Raw genomic sequence first — 20,041 nt, 5'->3', positions numbered from 1 at the left:
ATCCCGAAACAAAGAAATATATAAGAGCGTCCTGTATCCAGGTAACAAATTGACCAATCAAAATAAGGAATACTCGGAACAATTTCTTCCGAGTAAATGTAAACAGTGATTCACGTGGTAATTATCCATTTTTATAAAATCAAAAATTACACAATTACCAGGCTTCTCACAAAAGAAATCTAAGTTACTCAATTTTATTACGGCACAATATATACACAAGACAAACAGATATATTTCACAGCACAGGACAAACACTCGACTGTACCACTGACAGTCACATAACATGTAAAGTTAATGTTCAAGAGCAAATATAGCGTCTAGCCATTAGAAATGATAAATAAAATTCATCCAAACAGCTCGAATAAACACATGAGCTAGCCGCCAAGCCAACGGCCGCCAAAAAATAAACAAACAACTGTGCTGAACAAAGAATTAAGCAGATTAATTTTAACTATCATATAAACAATACACAATTTAAGCTTGTTAATCTAGCATGCAAGAAATAATATCAAGCAAAAACTAAATAATAAAAGCAAGCAAGGAAGAAACAATATCAACCCTGAACATAAACTTTTCTCCATACAAGAAACAATATCTCATATGAAAAGAAACCGCACCCAACAGTGTGAACAATACTCACTGAAAAGAGTCCCTTACCTGCAATATAAAATAAAAATATTAGTACATATTAATATAAATAAACCTAACTACATCTTAACCAAACAATCTTAAATAATACCAATACATATTAAGGAAATAAAATAAAAAATAATCCAAATTTTAGTATGGAAGAAATAATATCAACCATAAACTAAAAAAAACCCAAAGGAAGTATGGTAGAAACATGAAATTCAACCATATCTAATCCTTTAACTCCACTTAAGAAATTCATCTCAAATGACAAGTTAACCTATCTAAATTAAATGAGCAACCCTTCTTTTAAAATATAAACCTAACTGCCTTGTACCTTCACAATTGAGATGTAACCCACCATCTTTATAGGCAAATAGCTCCACCTTTGGCTTTCCACATTTCAAAAACCATCTATACGAATGAATGAATTCGACTTCATAACTCAAACATAAATTTAACAAAGCCATATTTACATCCTTTATCTTCTTACCCGTTTCCTCAAAATCAACAGGACGAGGAAGAATACCAGACAAAGCAATAACCATAGAAGGAAACAATAACTTGGCGGTAGAAATTAAATTACAATAGGCAGACTTAAACTGATCAATAGATAAAATATGAATATCATTGGTACCACAATGAATAACTAAACATTTATAACCTCCATAAATACTCCCCTTGTTCTTGTTAAGCTGATAGGTTATTTCTCCAATGGAAGCCCCCCGAAACGCATAAACATCCGCATTCTCAAGCTTCACATATTTTGCAATTGAGTCTGACACTATCAGAAAAGTTCCTGGTTCTACAAAGAAACGATATAAATTAGTAACCTAACAAGGAAACACTCTTCGACATCATTTGCGAAACTTGAAGTTTCTGTTCCAAAGTAAATTCTAAATACTTTTTATAAGCATCACTATGCCAATCTCCATGAAGTTGAATTAATTCCGTAGAAACCTCAGCATCAAAAGCTAAAGTTGCCCCCCCTCTTCTAAAACTATGAGTAGAGTAAAATAAAGAGTTACGACCTGTTTTTTGTATTAAATATCGAAGCTTATTCTGATACTCTTTATAAGTAATGGGTAGAATGTGCCCCTTTTTAACTTTACAAAATGCAGGATCCTTTTTAACCGCAGGAATAGCTTTGATCATATTCTTGTATGCATTAACCGGACATAAAATACTCCCCTGAATACTAGAAATGGGAATTCTCAACTTTCTTTGTCCAAACTGAATTGTTTTAGACCATTTAAAAATAATTATTAAAACATCATTCTCAATAACAATATCCCCTCTACATAATTGCTTATTTTCATCAAAATCTTTTTCTGAATTTGGAACAAGATTAGATTTTCTACTCATCATAAAAAAGGCTAACAAAAACAAACTCCAGAAAGTCTTATCCTGGGTGTCATCTAAATCCATAAACTCATAAATTTGTTTTAAAATCAAAGGAGTTATAGGAAGCGCTTTCCTTGGTAAATAAGGATTTAATCTCTGTAAACCTTTCAATGTAAGTTTTAACGAAAAACTTTGTAAATAAGGAAACTCCAAATCATTGTATAAATGCAATAATCTTACTCCATTTAAATAATTTTTAATAGAATTCACCGATTTAAAAGACCTGCTCAAAAATTGAGCATACAAACACACAGTATTCAAAGATGCTGGTAAAAATTTAAAACCAAAATAAATACAAAATGTTAAAAAAGTCCTCCACTGAACTTTAATGTTTTCAAAAGTGCCATGATCAAAGGCTGACTTGCACGATGTCTGTTGATCCACTTTCAACAAATTCAGCTGTAAATCTACAATAAATTACCAATCATGAGTAAACTGAAAAAGACCTGAATAGACAAATTTCTCAAAACATTTACCTAATCTCACAACAGGCAATTCATAAAATAAGTCTTCAAATCTTGAATCAGAATGCCATCTTGACAAAATATCTGCTGTTCTATTTTCAACTCCAGGAAAATGAACAGCCTTAATTTCAAAATTATACTTTGCAGCATAAAACAAAATTTCTCTTAAACAACATTGCATATATGCATCTCTAGTACAACCAGAATTCAAAACCAACACAGTAGATTGATTATCACATCTCACTAAAATCTTTCTATTTACAAAATGTACACTCCATACTTTAACACAAATCATCAAAGCAATCAATTCAAATTGATTTATATGTAAATTCAAATCCATCAAAAAGGAAGGAAATTGAACATGAAAAAACTCTCTTTTTTCAAGAAACCAACCTCCACAACCACTCAAAGTAGCATCCGTCTCCAATATTTCATCTGGCTGAGACCAATCCTCTAAAGCCATCATAGAAACACCATTGTAAGACTTTAAAAAATGATACCACCAAAATAAATCCTTCCTTATATACAAAGGAATAATATGGTCACATTTGTCATCTGGTAAACTACGAAGCCAAGTAAGCAACCTAGAAACAAAAAGCCTTCCTGGTCTTACACAGTTAGATACAAAATGTAATTTACCTAACAATGACTGTAACTGTTTAACTGTAGCAACCAGTAAATTTAACCAAGTCTTTACCAACAATAAAATCTCTTCCACTCTCTCAGTTGTTACTGAAATTGTAAGTTCCGAAGTGTCAAATTTCACTCCTAAAAATGTCATAACCGTACTTGGAGAGCTCGCCTTCTCCACTGATTCTTCAAGACCACAACTGTCTAAAAGTCTACCTAATAAATCAAATACAACATTTGCATCTTCTGATTTTTCTGCTCCAGCAAAATCATCTAAATAATTTAATAATGAATAACCAGACTGCTTCATCATGTAAACTACAGATGAAGTCACTCTCTGGCAAATATGAGCTGATGACCTAAGTCCCATACTTAAAACTCTATCTACAAAAATGTGATTTTTCCAATGAAATCCAACAAAATTAATATCTCCAGGATCAATCGGAATTTGGCGGTAAGCCCGCTTCAAGTCCCTCTTAAAAATACCACAATTTCTACCTTTTAACTTAATAAGATTAACAAAATCATCTACAGATGGATAAGTCAAATTAACTGACTCACCCAAATAAATATCTTTATCAATACCTGCATTAATACAATTTTCAGAAGGAAAACTTAAATCTAGTATTACCCTTCTTTCACCTGGAGTACTCTTTGGAACTGAATTTAAAGGAGATAATACTAATGAAGAATATATAAAAGGGTTCACTTTTAAAGGCCCAATAACAGCTTTATATTCTAACTCCTTTTTCAAATACTTCAAAATGAAATCTGGAAAATCTCTGGCCCCGCTATGATTACGCGGCTTTTTGATATCTACTATATCACCTGCTGTATAACCAATAGGAAAACCAAATTCTAATAAGTCACACAAAATGTGATCATTATAATCAACTAACATAGATCTAAAAAATTCTATTTTTAACTTTGAAAAAACTGGTATTCTACAACCTTGATAATTCGGTAAACCTGACAATTTAATTTCTCTCTGAATATCCACAAAATACTGCAAATCTAAAGAATTAACATTCAAATCACAAATTAAACACTTTTTGTGTTTATGACAAAATTCATCAAATTTTAAATTCAAAACTGATTGAACTGGTAAAGATTTATTTACCACCCTTTTACTAGAAATTCTATAATTATCATTATTAACTGTACAAGTATCAGTTTTAGAAACCTCCATTGACTTAGAGAATTCACCTTTCTCAATCAATATTTTGTCCTTATTTGAATCTAACAGTAACCATTCAGGATAAAAAGTATCTATCACTTTTGAATTTAAATTCCCAATGCTATTAACAGCTTTTTCTAATTCTAGTCATGGCATATGAGGACAAGCCGATGAACTCTCTGGATGTTTCATTTTAGCCTTATCCTCCCTTAAACATGTGGCACAAATGTGCTGGACAAATCTACTTTTGCCTGCAATATCCAAATTATGTCCATCCTTCGAAATATTACATTTATTTCTCTGATACAAAGGACAATACCAAACTTTTCTATCAAAATTCTTTTCAGACGATTTATCTGAATATTTACTTGCTGTTTTATTCAACACTTTCTTTCCTATTAACATTCTAACCTCTAACAGAGAAGTATCATCAGACCATACATTATCACCCTTTTCAATCAGCTTTACCCATGCTGCATAAAAATTTAACAGTACAGACCATTCAAATTCACTAGCATAATAACAAATTTTGTTCAATAATGATAATCTACCTTCTCTTTCTTTTTTACTAATTTTACAATGCCTTATAATTTCTAGTTCTCCAGCACAAAACTGGCTCATAGTTAGCTGTCTAAACTCCACAGCCTTTCTATTTGTAAACTCATATTTAAGCTCAGATTGAGGCCAGTTCATCTTAATTTTAACTTTATCATGGGGTCTATCTTTGATACCCGATCTGACCTTCTTTTTCTTATGCTTATTTTTCTTTTTATGTGTAGTTTCACTATCAGAATCAGAACTAGACAAAAAATTTGGCTCTGACCCACTACCGGTACTACTATCAGAACTTGAACTACTACTTATAGAAGAATCAGACTCTGAGTTAGACTCTGTGGCTAGCATTTGTTTCATATGTTTATCTACAATTTTCTTAGTCTTTGTATCTTTTCTCAAATGTTTAATATTTAAATTAGAAAGTTCATCACCTTTGCTATCTTTAACTGAGTCTTTGTCTTTATCTTTATCTTTACCTTTATCTGTATCTTTGCTTTTTCCTTTATCTTTTCCCTTCTTGGACTGTTCCACCTTCTTGACGGATTTCTCCTTCTTCGGCTTAGAAGCCCCTTTTAACTCGAGCTCCTCCAACTCCTCCAATTCCTTCATTCTCTTCTCTATTTCCTGTCGTAATTCCACCTTTCTCTTCTTGTTCTTCATTACTTTTTCCTTCTTCTTAACTTCCTTGAGTTTCCTCACCAATTCTTTTGTTTCTTCATCGGTGTCCGACTCCTCGGAATCCATATAAATCGAAAGACGATCTTTCAGATCTTCAAAATCCGCCTTTGACATACTGTCATTTCCACCAGTCGCACCGTGCACAAGCTCGTCACCAACCTCCGATTCTCCTATAAGTGCATCGGACTGCATCCCCAGTTGATCGAAAACTCTGTAATTAAAACTCTTCTTGACACGCCTGGGTAAAACTGCCCGGAATTCCTGGTTAGCGCTACTCATGTAAATAATTTCAATGAAAAATTTCAATAAATAATTTCAATGAAAAATTTCAAATGTACCGCGAATCCCGAAACAAAGAAATATATAAGAGCGTCCTGTATCCAGGTAACAAATTGACCAATCAAAATAAGGAATACTCGGAATTTCTTCCGAGTAAATGTAAACAGTGATTCACGTGGTAATTATCCATTTTTATAAAATCAAAAATTACACGATAAATTCAACAACAATAATAATCTATTTTATTATTGTGTCACATATTGATTAACATACTGTAACATATTATACAAGAAGTTGCAGAACATTCATTACCCAGCTATATCAATTTGGCTTACGAGACACATTGCACAAAATACATACACATTCTTAAAATCCAAAGATACTTTGAAATACGATATATTTAGAACTAATACCAATACTTACAATTATCTGCATAAATAAGCTTTACACGGGAAACTCTACACAAAATATAAGGAAGCGAATTTTTTTCCCTTTGATCAATTTTCCTGCTTTGATCGGTGAGGTTCCATTGGCAACATCTTACATAATATAATGATTATATATCCAAACTCGTTCGCTCTTTAGTGACGTTTTGGAATTCAATGAACGTGATCTATAATGTATCTTTGGTAAATTATTGAGTCAAAGATTTTTGTGACAGCAAACTACTCAAATTCTTTACTTTATTCTTTCATAGATACAAATAGTTTGTCTACAAGCATGACTGTATAAAAAGAAGATGTGGTATAATTTCCAATGAGACAACTGTCCACAAGATACCAAAATGACTTAGACATTAACAACTACAGGTCGCCGTACGGCCTTCAACAATGAGTAAAGCCAATACCGCATAGTCACCAGTCCTATAAAAGGCCCTGATATGACAATGTAAAACAAACAAGATGGCACATTCTAATGATTACGGTAATGATGTTGTACCGAGCCCGTAAACTTAGACATGTTCCGTAAACTTATCGATCCTTTAAATTAACTTATTCTAAAAGGTTACCTATTCAACACTATAATTAGATCTTTGAATGTTAATTTCTATTGGTATAAATATTGATTAATCACAATTTATTGTTATACACATACGTCTAGTCCTAAAAGCTGTCGATACCTTTATTTTGGCACTGCATATTGTCATGTTATTCTTACTGTTACTGACATCTTTTCACTAAATTCATTGGATGTTGGATGTGTACTAATTGATAGTTTTGTCTTACATAGTTTAGATACACGATTTTTTTATTATTTATTATTGGCTTTGAAAGAGAACTAGTTTACAGATGTCATTTCGGGGCCCTGCTTTCATAGCTTACTATGCGGGATGGGGTTTCTTCATTTTTGAAGGCCGTTCGATGACCTATAGTTGTTAATCTCTACGTCGTTTGGTCTGTAGTGTCTAATTGACTATCGTACCACATCTTCTTATTCTAAAATAAATTATAAGAAAAATTAACATCTACAAATATTCAACACGAGCAAATTTTCCATCGACTCTTGGAATGAGTCATTGCCCTTAAATATGAACAAGGACATGTGGGGTGTACTCCAATGAAACAGCAACCAAAGGTCAAACACAACCAAAAAAAAAACCCCAAGAGATTAATCAACAGTTTTCAACAACATATGTCTATCCAACATGTCTAAATTGAGTTTGACTGTTCCTCTGGTATCTTTCGCCCCTCTTTTGAAAAACATCGAACACTAACTTAAAAAAAAAGGAATACCATACGAGGCAGATCTTGACTTCGAATATGTACTTATATATGGTTCGGTTAAAAGGTTGCTAAATTTGGACAAAAACTTTACACCAATCAATCAATCAATCAGTCAATTAATTATCAATCAACTATCAATCAACTATCAATCAATCAAACAACCAATCAACCAATCAACCAACCAATCAATCAACTAATCAATCACCCTTCTCATCACTATCATGATTAAGTTAATATATTGACTGACATTTGTCTGTCTGTTTGTCAATCAATCAACAAATATGCTATGACAATAAGATAAGATATCTTTGCTCTTTACTTTACAAATTGAACTTCGAACCTTATCATTTTCATCTTTTGATAATTATTCACGAACGAAATACAGTGATTAAAAGGGATGACATATTTTTTTTAACATTGTTCTCTCGCGCATTGTAGTGTAAAAGTATGTTGTGCAATTATATTATGTAATTAGAGGAGGCGTCCAACGAAAATGTTTACTGATCCCGTAAGTAGATAAATATGAATATTCAATATGTTAATAATGTCGTTGCCCTCGATTTGGGAAATAATTGATAAATGTTTCTGTTGATCATGTAAATAAAAAAATATTCATAAAACAAAATAATAAACAAATTAATGTATAAATAGATGAGTTTAAAATGCAGTATTTTATGGCAAGCCGTTCTCGTCAAAACTATGTTTAAAACTTTTTTTCGAAAAAAATACACACTGAGATTTAAAAACCTAAAATAACACACTGAGATTTAAAAATATAAAAAAGCACACACTGAGAATTCAAAATTACACACTGAGATTTTAAAAAGACACACTGAGATGAAATAAATTGAAAAACACACACTGAGAATTGTTCATTACACACTGAGATTTCAAAAATACACACTGAGATTAATATGTAAATTACTAATGAATATTCATGAGATGAATAATTCAACAGATTAATATCTTGATCTCAAGAACTCTTGTCATTATAATGTAATGCGATTCCTTCAACAAACATTCCTAATAAATTTCAAGACTTAACATCGCTCATATTCATAAGTTTGTTGCCTATAATTCAGATCATCACTACCAGTGTATCGGGATTTTTTTTACTCAAAACCGTTTAAGCATGGGTCCCTTTTCAAAAGTCTTCCAACTGTTACCCTGATTTCGCAAGGTAATCTTTTATATTTTTGTTACGTTTATATGCTATAATAGACACTTGAGTAATAATTTCACGGCATTCTTTGTTTTTTTGCAGATTGTTCCAATGTTTTCTTATAATTTTGATAAAGTTTTTCACCATTTGGTTATATTTTGTAATAAGAGTAAGTGGGTATTTTTCTTGTTCTAGCTTGTATTTCTAAAGGTTTTTTTTATAAATAATTTGGAACCAAATCGAAGGATTAACGAGTTCTGTCCCCTAGTTGTTTTAAGCTTGTAATAGATTCAGATTAAGTATGCTAATTAGATATGTGCGCATAAAAAGTGCGCACAAATCTCAGTGTGTAATTTTAAATTCTCAGTGTGTAATTTCAAATTCTCAGTGTGTGTTTTCGGTTTATTTATTCTAAGTGTGACTTTTTGAAATCTCAGTGTGTAATTTTCAATTCTCAGTGTGCAATTTTCATTTCTCAGTGTGTAATTTTTAATTCTCAGTGTGTGTTTTTCATTTTGTAATCTCAGTGCGTCTTTATGAAATCTCAGTGTGTAATTTTTAATTCTCAGTGTGTAATTTTTAATTCTCAGTGTGTAATTTTTAATTCTCAGTGTGTGTTTTGAAGTTTTTAAATCTCAGTGTGCTTTGTTGTAATTCTCAGTGTGTAAATTTTTCGAAAAATGGTTTAAACATAGTTTTGACGAGAACGGCTTGCCATAGTATTTGTCTACCACACATACACAGGTATAAATGGCCATGATACACATTATGTTATCTATGAGTGTCTTCATCCGATAACAAATCCACATACACATTCCGGCTTCTAATCATTTGATAATGGAGTTAAGTAAAACGAGATGTCTGGTCGTCCATGAGACAGAAACCAGAATGACAGAAAAAAAACCCAAACACTCACACCAGTCGTTATGAGGCGGAACACCCCCTTTTTTTTATCCCTTTTAATAGAGAGAAAAACACAAGGTCAAATTACAGCCAATTTTATGTCAACGTGAGGTTGCATAATTCCCAATTACCAGGAGCGCCAATCCCTTACATAAAATTCTGGGTCCGTACCTGCAAACGTCAAGAGGTATAATATCTGAGTATAATATATATGTCATATCACATCAGAAAATATCCATTTGATTGACACATATTTCTGAATGTAAAAAATGAGGGGGAAAGGGGGGGGGGGAGTTATCGAGGTTAATAATAGTATGCATAAATAATGAATTTATGATATGTATTTAAATGTTCTCGATATCCAAAAAGCATGAGTTTGAATCCCGGCGAGTGCAGAACAAACATTTCCTTTCTTAAAGTTGGAGATTTATAAACATTGTTGTTCTGATATATGAGTAAAACATACACAGACTTTGAAAAGGCAATACAACCTTTGTTAGAAATTATTTAGGAAAAGCGATAAAATCAAAAACTAGATATATACGTGTATACGCATGTACGGTTTATTTATCAGGGTCGTATTGATTGATAGTCACACGTTTTCCCTGTAATTTCTAAATATTTATCATGAATAAAATGCTGACCGCTTTAACTTTTGTAATATCGTAAATACCAGTCCAACAAAGATGTTTATGTTAAAAAAAAATCTTAAGGATAACTACTAGGTATATCTGAAAACAAATATAGGGGTCAACGACCGATGAACGACAAAACGGACAGTGCACCCCGACAAGTATGCAAGAAGTAAATTATGTAAGTTATGTTGCAACGGTATACAGGTATAGTGTAACCTTTCTACAAGTAATAATGTGTGGTTATTTACAGTTATATACAAAGACCCGATCAGGTAAGAGAGATAAAGTTAATTGATTGAATGAAATATATGTCGGTCATTGTTAGTCATCATTGTGTGATATAAATACGATAACGACAAAAGTTCAAAATCTAATCTGTCAATGGTAATATAAGTTAAATAATCTCATCATAGATACCAGGACCAAATTTTGTAAATATCCCAGACGCGCGTTTTGTCTAAAAAAGACTCATCAGTGACGCTCGAATCAAAAAAAGATTGAAATTATACTGTTATATTTACAATCACTGCATCTGTTGCTTTTTGATAAATATCAATTTGTTAATTTAAAATTACATTTTCAATACCTGAACTTTTATTTTTTATTTGATTTGAAATCTGGCATCAAATGAAATAGAAATTTATTCATGATTTGATATCAGCAGACTTATGACTTCTTAATATTTTTGGGGTCTCGATGCACCACCAGCCTTGTGAGTTGCAGGTGCGTCTGCCTCTTAAGTCTCTTAATAGGGACTTTCAATAATAAACAAAACCTATATATACCGTATAAATGGTATAGTCAGATATAAAATGATTCATCATAAGAAAATGGAAAAAAAAAAAAAAAAAAAAACTTTTTATGACGATAAAAGAAACAAAAACAAATATGACACAGGTAACAAACGACAACTAAAAATCAACAACCGACTTAAGACATTAAAATAAAAAATCCCTTAAACTAAACGACCTTGTGCGATTCCAAACTTTAGCCTATATACTGTACGATTGCAATTAGATAACTTTCAACCATAAACAAAAATACATAGAATTTAGCAACTATAGGTCACCATACTTCTTTCAACAATAAACAATAGTAAGCTATAGAAGATCCCGACATGAAATATGAAACAATTTAAACTAGAAAAATAACAGCCTGATGAAAACAATGAACGAAATATAAACATGAAACAAGAAACAAACTGCACCATTTAATTACAGACTTATGACAAGTACATGCAGAATGTGGCAGGATTAAACGTATGTGCGGGACCATAACAATCTCCTTCCCTGGGAATTTCATATCACTGCAAAACATAAGAATTTTTTTTTGAACAATTCGCTGCTCATCAGATCGACACAAAACGACTTTAAAAGACACATATACGCATTTGTGAATTGTTCAAGATCGAATGTGACTATTATTCATCGTTAACAACTGCTTAATAAACTCATTATATTTGGATTAATTTGAGAGTGTGCATTAGATTTAGAAATGCAAGAAAAATACATTCGAAAAAAATCCCAAATCGGAATCGACTAGTATTGGTCAGACAATAAATACCATACTAATGAGATTTCTGTTTTCGCACATAAATAGCACATTCCAGCCAAAGTATAGAATATTTCGAATACCGAATGATGTGTAGTTTCTATAATAACAAATTGTTTTTCAACATATTCAGATGTTTTTTTCTGCTTCTCATTTTAGACAAAATTGGTATTACAAAATTATGACTGTCATCAAGTCATCGACGATGAATAAAAAACATAAAGAGAAAGTGAAGGAATTACCCCATCCTGTTGATTGTGGGTGGTCCTGGGTAGTTTTACTAGGTTAGTACAAAGGTTTTGGTAGGTGGAAGGCATTAAAAGGATGTGATATTCAAGGTTGCTCACTATATTATCATTAGTTACAATGTAGCTGTGACACTAGGTAGGAAGACATTCATAAAAAAATGTGACATAATTGCCAATGCGACAACTCTTCACATGAGACCAAATGATACAGAAATTAACAACTACAGCCTATTTACATATCAACCAAGACATGTTTCGTGCATGGAAACACATTACATTACCTTCAAATTTTACTTGTTTTCAACAAAATATTTATTTTAAATATTGATTTATTGACAAGTTTTGTGGACGGTTGTCAGGATTGGTACAATGTCAAGTTCTGAACGGTTGTCATGAAAGTTTTGAACACAAAGTCTAAAAGATTGTCAGGATTGGTATTGTTGCAAGTTCTTAACAAGAAGTTCAAAATTTTGTTAGGATTATTATCATTGCAAAGTTCGTAAAAGAAGTCCAAAAGTTCGTCATGTTTGGTATAATTGCAAGTTCTCAACAAGAAGTCCAAAAGGCCGTTAAGATTATTATCATTGTAAGTTCGTAACAAGAAGTCAAAAAGGTTGTCATGATTGGGGATATTGCCAGGTCAAAAGTTGTCAGGCAAGTTCTTAATCAGTAGTACAAACGGCTGTCATGATTACATTTATGACAAGAACTGAACAAGGGGACCAACAGTTTGCCTTCATCGGTATAACTATATGCTAATTTAATGTAACTTTAATATAGACCAATTTTTAGTTTTCACGATTGGTATTTCTAGTATCAAATTTAACAAGAAGACTAACTGTTGTGGCAATTATGTTACCAAAGCTCCCACATGTCCATTATCGTCAACCTGATATGTGATTTTAAAGTTGATAAAATATATTGTATACTAATGTTACTGTAGGTTATAATAATATCTACAATACTCACATTCAGTATCCATTGTTTTATTGATGTTACCAAGAACTATCATGAAAACAAATACAGTTTGAAGACACACATGTTGATTTGTGGTTAGAAAACACAATAAGTCCCAAGTAAGGAGCCTCTGGCCTTTGTTAGTCTTGTATGTCTTTTTAATTTAAGTTCATTTGATGTTATTGGAGTTTAGTTTGACGTCCATTTTCACTGAACTAGTACACAATTTTATTTAGGGGACAGCTGAGGACCACCTCCGGGTGTGGGATTTTCTCGCTGCGTTGGAGACCCATTGGCGGCAATCGGTTGTTGTCTGTTCTTCGGTCGGGTTGTTGTCTCTTTGACATATTCCCCATTTCCATTCTCAATTTTATACTTGTCGTATAATAAGTCTTGTGATTTGTTGTTTTGTCTCACGTCATGCAATATATAGTCAGAAAAAAGAACTTTACATACTAATAACGATATTTGAGACTTTTGTAAGTTTTTATTATACTTTATCAGCAATGCCCTTTCATATTCTTGAAATATATCTCAGTGTATACTTTGAGTTTGCTCATACACATGATGTAAATTATTACACTTTTATATTTCAGCTTCGTTCATACTGTTTGTAACATTTGGCGGCATTTTGAGATCTTTTGGTATATATATGGTAGAATTCTTTACAGTATATAACACAGACTCGACGTCGTCATCGCTTATAATTGGATTGCAGTTTGCTACTAGTAGTGTCGTCGGTAGGTCTGTAGAAATACACATCACGTGATCATATGACCATTCTTTTTAATATAAAGTCATCTTCGAAATGGTTCGTTGGCAAACTAGCCATACATGCAAAACAATGCAATATAAAGAAATGCTAACAATTTCTAAAGGTAAAACAATAAAGAAAAAAAAAAATGTTTTATCAAAGAATGCTCCCAATTACTGTAAGCATTTACTTAAAATGATACAAAACCATATCACACCAAAGAATGCTCGCTATGAAGGGTATCTAAAAAATGACACACAGCAATGCAATATCAAAGAAAATTGCAATTACTGAGGACAATACCAGAAAGATACAAAATAATACCAAATTAAAGAATGTTCGCAGTTACTGAAGGTGAACTTGAAAAGAAACAAAACAAAGCAATACCGTATCCTAGAAATTCACAGTTACTGAAGGCAAACTTAAAGATAACATGATAGTACCGATTCATCAAAATTCAATGCTCGCAGTTTCCTTAATGTAATATAAAAACGATACAGAATGATACCTAATAAAAAAAAATTACTCGAAGTCACTTAATACAAGTAACAAGCCTACAGAATGATATCGTATCAAAGAATACTCGCAGTTACTCAATAGTTTAAAAACGCATTTCCCAAGAAGATTGATATAACGTATATGTGTCATTGGTAGTGCAATTTTTGGAGAAATATTCAACTCAATTTGAACTCAAATCTCAAAACAGAGAAACAATTCTACGTCGTACGTTTGCTGACACAATGTCATAATTATTTTTGAATTTCAGGTTTCCTAAGCATGACAATGGGACTGAAGTTTTTTACCCCCAGACAGGTGATAATGACGGGTGGATTTATTGGCAGTCTTGGATTAATATGTAATACATTCGCTCAAAGTATCTACTTCTTCATTTTCTCTCACAGTATTTTAGTCGGTAAGTTTGAGTTGTTATGGAATATTTTATATAAGAAAGTCGTTCCCATTTGCAGGCTTTCCCTGTATACAATTTCAGAGAACAGATTCTATTTATGTTAATGGTCTGGCTCTTGTTTACTCTTTTTTTATGGTCTGAAATGCTCATATTTTGTAATTTTTAAAAGATTCAAGATCTAAGGTATTGTTATCCAAATTTTGCGCTGAAAATGGTTTGACAAGCTGATAGATTGTTTTGCTCCCCAATTATGTTTGTCAGTGTAAAGTTTTATGCTTGTTTTATTGTTTGTTTATTTATTAGTTATTAGAATTACTGACGTTAGATGGGAGGCTTGCATTAACTCATTAGTTTTTCATTGTCTTTTTGTTAGAGATATAGTTTTTGTTTTTGATGTTGTTTTAGTTTGCATTATTTCTTAGCAAATTTTCTAGATGTTAGACTTATTTAGCTGTTTTAAATGCCATACCTGCAATTCAATGTGTTAATGTACTTAAAATTTGACTAAACAATCAATGAACCAGCCCAAATATACCATAGAAACAATGTTAAAAATACGATAAATTAAATATTTGAGGATTTCAGTGATAACTGCAAGCAAGCTTCATCTAGATGATGCATTCTTTTATATAAAAAGAAGATGTAGTTTGACTGTCAATGCGACAAAATGACACAGAAATTAACAAATATAGGTCACTATACGGTCTTCAACAATGTGCAATGCCTTTTTCTGAACTGACACAGTTTGTTGCTCCTTATATAATTTCATTTATTTTGAATCATTGTTTGTTATGTGATTATATGCCATCATCCCTGCATGTCATTTGAAATAAATAATTAAGAAATGAATTTGCTTCGTTTATTTACAGGCATTGCCATAGGTTCAATAAACGGACCTTGCTTGTTTGTACTCGGAAAGTATTTTGACAAACGAAGGAGTTTAGCGAACGGAATAACTATGAGTGGAGTCAGCTTTGGTGGTCTTATAATGGGACCTTTATCCAGACTTCTTATTGATACATATGGACTTAGGGGAGCCTTCCTCATAATTGGAGGTATTCATTTTCATACAGTTATGGCAGGCGCTTTATTGCGACCAGAATCTTTTTATCGGGTTGTTATTAAAAAAAGAAACCGTAAAATCAGTGATGATAAAAACAAAGATCAGAAAATAAGAAAAATAAGTGATGGTAAAAGCCCAGAACGTAGAACTAGAAAAATAAGTGATGGTATAAATAGGCCAGAAAATAAATATAGAAAAATAAGTGATGGAAATAGCCCTGAACATAGAACTAGGAAAATGAGTGATGAAAATAGCCCAGATCACAGAATTAGAAAAACAAGTGATCCAAAAAACTCAGTCGGAATATCAGAACAAAGAACACGAAAATTTAGTGACACTAGAAAACCAGAAACAAAATCACTGTTAGAAGAAAATAATGATCAGTCTGACGGATTCCGTCCAAGATCACTCACAGGCGACTCGTTTTCGCCTTTAGCTAGAAAAGCAATGCTACAACGAATGCGTTCAAGAACAGAATCGGAAGTTATGCAAGTTGAAATGGACCCAAGTTTAGTTGAATCAAACCACCATACCAGTTCGTCCCAAGGAAACATACTTGGAAGTTCCGAGACGACAAGAAGACATTATTTAAGTAACGAATATTTATATGATATCAATACAGCTGAAATAATTAGATCAATAAGTGATGATAGTGTTAATAAGGTTGATACAACTTTAGAAACCAAACATAGCTTTGTGTCCGTTCTTCGTTATGTGTTCAACTGTGAAATATTTAGAAACATTGAATTTACTTTGTTTATAATAGCTTTTTTAACAGGAAGTATTGGTTGCTTATATCCAATCATGTTTATTCCTCCGCTAGCAGACTTCCACGGGATAGACAAAACCCGTACTAGTCTTATCATATCTATTTCCAGTGTTGTAGACATATTTGGTCGGGCAGGAAGTGGAATATTCGCAGACCATGGTTTTATTGGTAGAAAACAAATTATGATTATTGCATTGATAATATGTGGCATTATAAATTCCTTAAACCCGTTTTATACTGAATTCTGGTCCCTTGTTTTATATTCTGTGATATACGGACTCATCGGAGGGACTATGTTTGCTATTAATTCATCTACTTTGTCAGAAATAATCGATCCGGAACGGTTCGGCCAAGCTATTGGGCTAATGACTGGAGGTCAGCACATATTTTTTGGAATTGCTGGACCATTCAATGGTAAGTGGCTTACTGAAAAAGTTTAAATTGGCGGTAAGAAATATATATCTAAACAACCTATGCAAGGATGCAAAATTCTCTCAATGATTACAAGCATAGAAAAAAAATCTGTATATTTGAAAATGCTTTACATGTAAATTGTTATTTTTAGTTCAAATGTAGATGAGAAGTGGTACTTTCCACTTCTATAAGTAGTTGAAGTCAATGGATGTGAACCAAGCTTTTACAGACGAAAACAGCGTTGTTTTTTCCTGGCATATCAATATTGTTTGGAGTAAATGTATATTTTTTCCAACAGGTGAACTTATCTTTTTTTAGCAAACACAGCCAATAACATTGTAGTGTGAAATATCTGAGACTTCTGAATTCCCATAGAACGGGACCACATAAATTTGAAAGGAAATCGACATTAATGATCCATTTCTATTTATTACGCTAATAGCTGTACATTTTGTCTACTTACACGATATAAAAGGCAAAAATTAAGAAATGAAATTCATTGATTGATTTAATGTTTTTTTCGTGCGTGTTTAGTGTTCAGTGGCAAATATTTAATACAAGTCCTTAACGCAAATCAACCAACAATAAATGCATTATGTAGGTTTTTAACCGGATTTTCGAAGTAAAAATCGGTTATTGATTTGGCTTCAAGTTAGCCTAGGTCGAATAGGATGATGGATGCGTCATTTTCGCTGCCTTAGTAAATTGAAGATTGTTTGAAAGGGTTGTAATTTTGCTTCTGAATATAACCACCTACGGACATTCATAGATCGTGGTACTCACTTTACAGGTAAAAATCTGTTCCTTTTCTTACCGGACAAGAATTAAATTGAAATCATTACACTTTTAAAAGTTCTAGATTGTAATCAAGTATTTTAGATTGTTTTGATTTTATTTGCAGGTGCATTGAGAGATCTGACGGGTAGTTATAATGCTACATTCTTTTTCTTTGGATTTGCAAATTTCTTTGGAGCGTTTTTATTGGTCGTAGACGTTATATATATCAAACTAAATGGACAAAAGAAAACACAGCTTGATGCGGTTGAACTTGAGACATGACAGACGTTTCTTTAATCAGTATTATGTTAACCGGTTTTATGTTATACGCATTTATCTTATAGTCAAACAAATAACAAAGAAGTTGTTTCTTCAACGATTACTAAAATTTCTTTTTTTCTCTTGATTACAATATAACAGTAAGAAGATGTGGTATGATTGCCAATACAACAACACTCCACAATATACATTATTACATCATGCAGATCCAGAATTTTTGAAAAAGGTGAGTGATGAGGGGTGACTTATTCCTATTGAAAACCGATTTCTTGCAGGGTTTATGTAAAAAAAATCATTTAGATCGTTTGAAAAACGTAATTGACTTTGTCATCGACAAAACACGGGACATAACGCCCGTTATACCACTCGGTCCACCACTGATCACCCTTTATACTAACTTATGCTAGTAAAATATGATTCATACAGACACGGCTGCGTAGAGAGAAGTCTTTGGATATGCTGTATGAAAGTGTTACTTTGTAAAAGTACCAAGTAGTGGCAATAAACCGTTTTGTTTTTATCGGAAACTTATCGTTGAATTCTTTTGGCATATTTTTTATGGATTGATTAATTAAGCACCTCGTTTGTTCTTTTTCTGAATTGCCTCCTTATCAAAGTTCTCAGTCATATGTTTACAATACAGGTCTTTTTCGTGCTTTTTTTTTATAATATAAATGTTCTTCTTTCAAAAATGAAAAGTTAAAAGATTACCTGTACCTCATTTTTCTTTAAGCTAGAAATGAAACCCCACTATCTTGTTCATACAATTGCTTTGATCGTTTAAGTATTCAAATAGTGGATTTTCCTTTTCTAAGTAGTACTTTAAAAAAAAATACACGTATCAAAGAAAGTTCACAAAAACTTGTGCACTTTATGGTGAATTTAAAATAAACAAAACCATGATTACAGGGTATAGTCTGAGTCGTAGCATGCGATTGATTGGGGTTATATGTATAATGGATTATAACTGCTTGTAAATTGAATGTTGTAAAATTTCGGAAAACAGGAAGTGGATACATAGGATATGCAAAAATTGCATACTCGAATCGATACAATTCAACATTATAAACCTGCAGACCAAATGTTAAAATTGTTTCCTTTCATGGAAACCAAGACTGAAACTTTGACTTTGACGAAAGTTTTCTTTCTGACGGACGTACGGATAGAGTCGAGCGGTTAATTTATAACTGCAACAAGTGTATAACGATATTTCTCTAATTTTTGTGCTATTTTCACATTTCCTGACCGGTGTGAGAAAAATATTTCTCCTCACTAGTGAAAAATCTGTTCTCGGCAAATGATTAGTCGAAATTTGATTATGACGTCAAAATGTTTTGTTTTCTTCTCAATTTTCCTATTGTGACGTCACGAAAAAAGGCGACCTTGCCTGATGACGTCGCATATAAAGAGCACAATTTTCTGAAAATCTTTGAAAAAGAACGATAAAAAGCATTAGAGAAACAGATTCCGACACTATAACTCGTGTATTACGATATTTCTCCACTCTCGACAGTTAAATTTTATTATTTAAAGGGCTCGGCAAGCCTCGCGCTTTAAATAATAAAATTTAACTGTCTCGAGTGGAGAAATATCGTAATACACTTGTTGCAGTGTAAGAATCTATATTTCTCCACTCGAGTCAGTTAAATTTTAATATTTAAAGCGCGAGGCTTGCATGATTAAAATTTAACTGTTGAGAGTGGAGAAATATCGTAATTCACGAGTTACAGTGGTGGAATCTGTTTCTCTAATGATTTTTATCCTTCCTTTTCAAAGATTTTAGGAAAGTTGTGTACTCTTGGTGTGACGTCATCAGGCATGGTCACCTTTTTTCATGACGTAACAGTAAGAAAATTTAACGTCACAATTAAATTTCAACCAATCATTTGCCGAGAACAGATTTTTCACTAGTGAGAATAAAAAAATATTTTTCTCACACCGGTCAAGAAATGTGAAAATAGCACAAAAATTAGAGAAACCTGCTTCCGGCTCTGTCGATGCTAGTAAAGAGTGTAATGGTTGACTACATGACTGTTAAGACCGTTTTCTATTCAACCTTTAATATCGGGTTTGACCAC

The 20,041-nt window shown here is 32.3% G+C and overlaps 2 protein-coding genes across 4 annotated transcripts; one reads left to right on the top strand and one right to left on the bottom strand.

Moving 5' to 3' along the window:
- Window positions 1-812: 812 nt before the first annotated feature.
- On the bottom strand, window positions 813-5,838 carry LOC143067191 (uncharacterized). The gene is made up of 2 exons (XM_076240285.1): window positions 5,292-5,838; window positions 813-1,435 (listed from the first exon to the last, which is right to left on the bottom strand). Exons 1-2 carry the CDS (start codon window positions 5,815-5,817, stop codon window positions 915-917), a joined length of 1,047 nt encoding a protein of 348 aa, XP_076096400.1. The 5' UTR covers window positions 5,818-5,838; the 3' UTR covers window positions 813-914.
- A 2,047-nt stretch (window positions 5,839-7,885) lies between these two features.
- Window positions 7,886-18,072, top strand: LOC143067190 (monocarboxylate transporter 2-like). 3 transcript variants are annotated; one of them, XM_076240281.1, is made up of 6 exons: window positions 7,886-8,049; window positions 11,952-12,076; window positions 13,594-13,737; window positions 14,518-14,664; window positions 15,531-16,907; window positions 17,809-18,072. In XM_076240281.1, the coding sequence occupies exons 2-6, from the start codon at window positions 11,974-11,976 to the stop codon at window positions 17,964-17,966; spliced, it is 1,929 nt and encodes a 642-aa protein (XP_076096396.1). In that variant the 5' UTR covers window positions 7,886-8,049; window positions 11,952-11,973; the 3' UTR covers window positions 17,967-18,072. The 3 variants fall into 3 exon arrangements, with proteins under 3 accessions (XP_076096396.1, XP_076096397.1, XP_076096399.1); XM_076240282.1 differs by lacking the exon at window positions 7,886-8,049 and adding an exon at window positions 10,110-10,419; XM_076240284.1 differs by lacking the exon at window positions 7,886-8,049 and adding an exon at window positions 10,110-10,513.
- The last annotated feature ends 1,969 nt before the right edge of the window (window positions 18,073-20,041 follow it).

Source organism: Mytilus galloprovincialis, chromosome 3, assembly GCF_965363235.1.
Source record: "Mytilus galloprovincialis chromosome 3, xbMytGall1.hap1.1, whole genome shotgun sequence".
Taxonomy (NCBI): domain Eukaryota; kingdom Metazoa; phylum Mollusca; class Bivalvia; order Mytilida; family Mytilidae; genus Mytilus; species Mytilus galloprovincialis.
The sequence above is the reverse complement of the archived record's forward strand: the minus strand, read 5'-3'. Positions and strand labels throughout refer to the sequence as shown.

Excerpts from the sequence above, each read along its gene's own strand:
- LOC143067191 (XM_076240285.1), bottom strand. The coding sequence starts at position 5,817 with ATGAGTAGCGCTAACCAGGAATTCCGGGCAGTTTTACCCAGGCGTGTC. Across the intron at positions 1,436-5,291 it reads CTCAGTTAAAGATAGCAAAG|AACCAGGAACTTTTCTGATA; the intron begins GTGATGAACTTT and ends GTTTCTTTGTAG.
- LOC143067190 (XM_076240281.1), top strand. The coding sequence starts at position 11,974 with ATGACTGTCATCAAGTCATCGACGATGAATAAAAAACATAAAGAGAAA. Across the intron at positions 13,738-14,517 it reads TGCTACTAGTAGTGTCGTCG|GTTTCCTAAGCATGACAATG; the intron begins GTAGGTCTGTAG and ends TTTGAATTTCAG. Across the intron at positions 14,665-15,530 it reads CTCTCACAGTATTTTAGTCG|GCATTGCCATAGGTTCAATA; the intron begins GTAAGTTTGAGT and ends GTTTATTTACAG.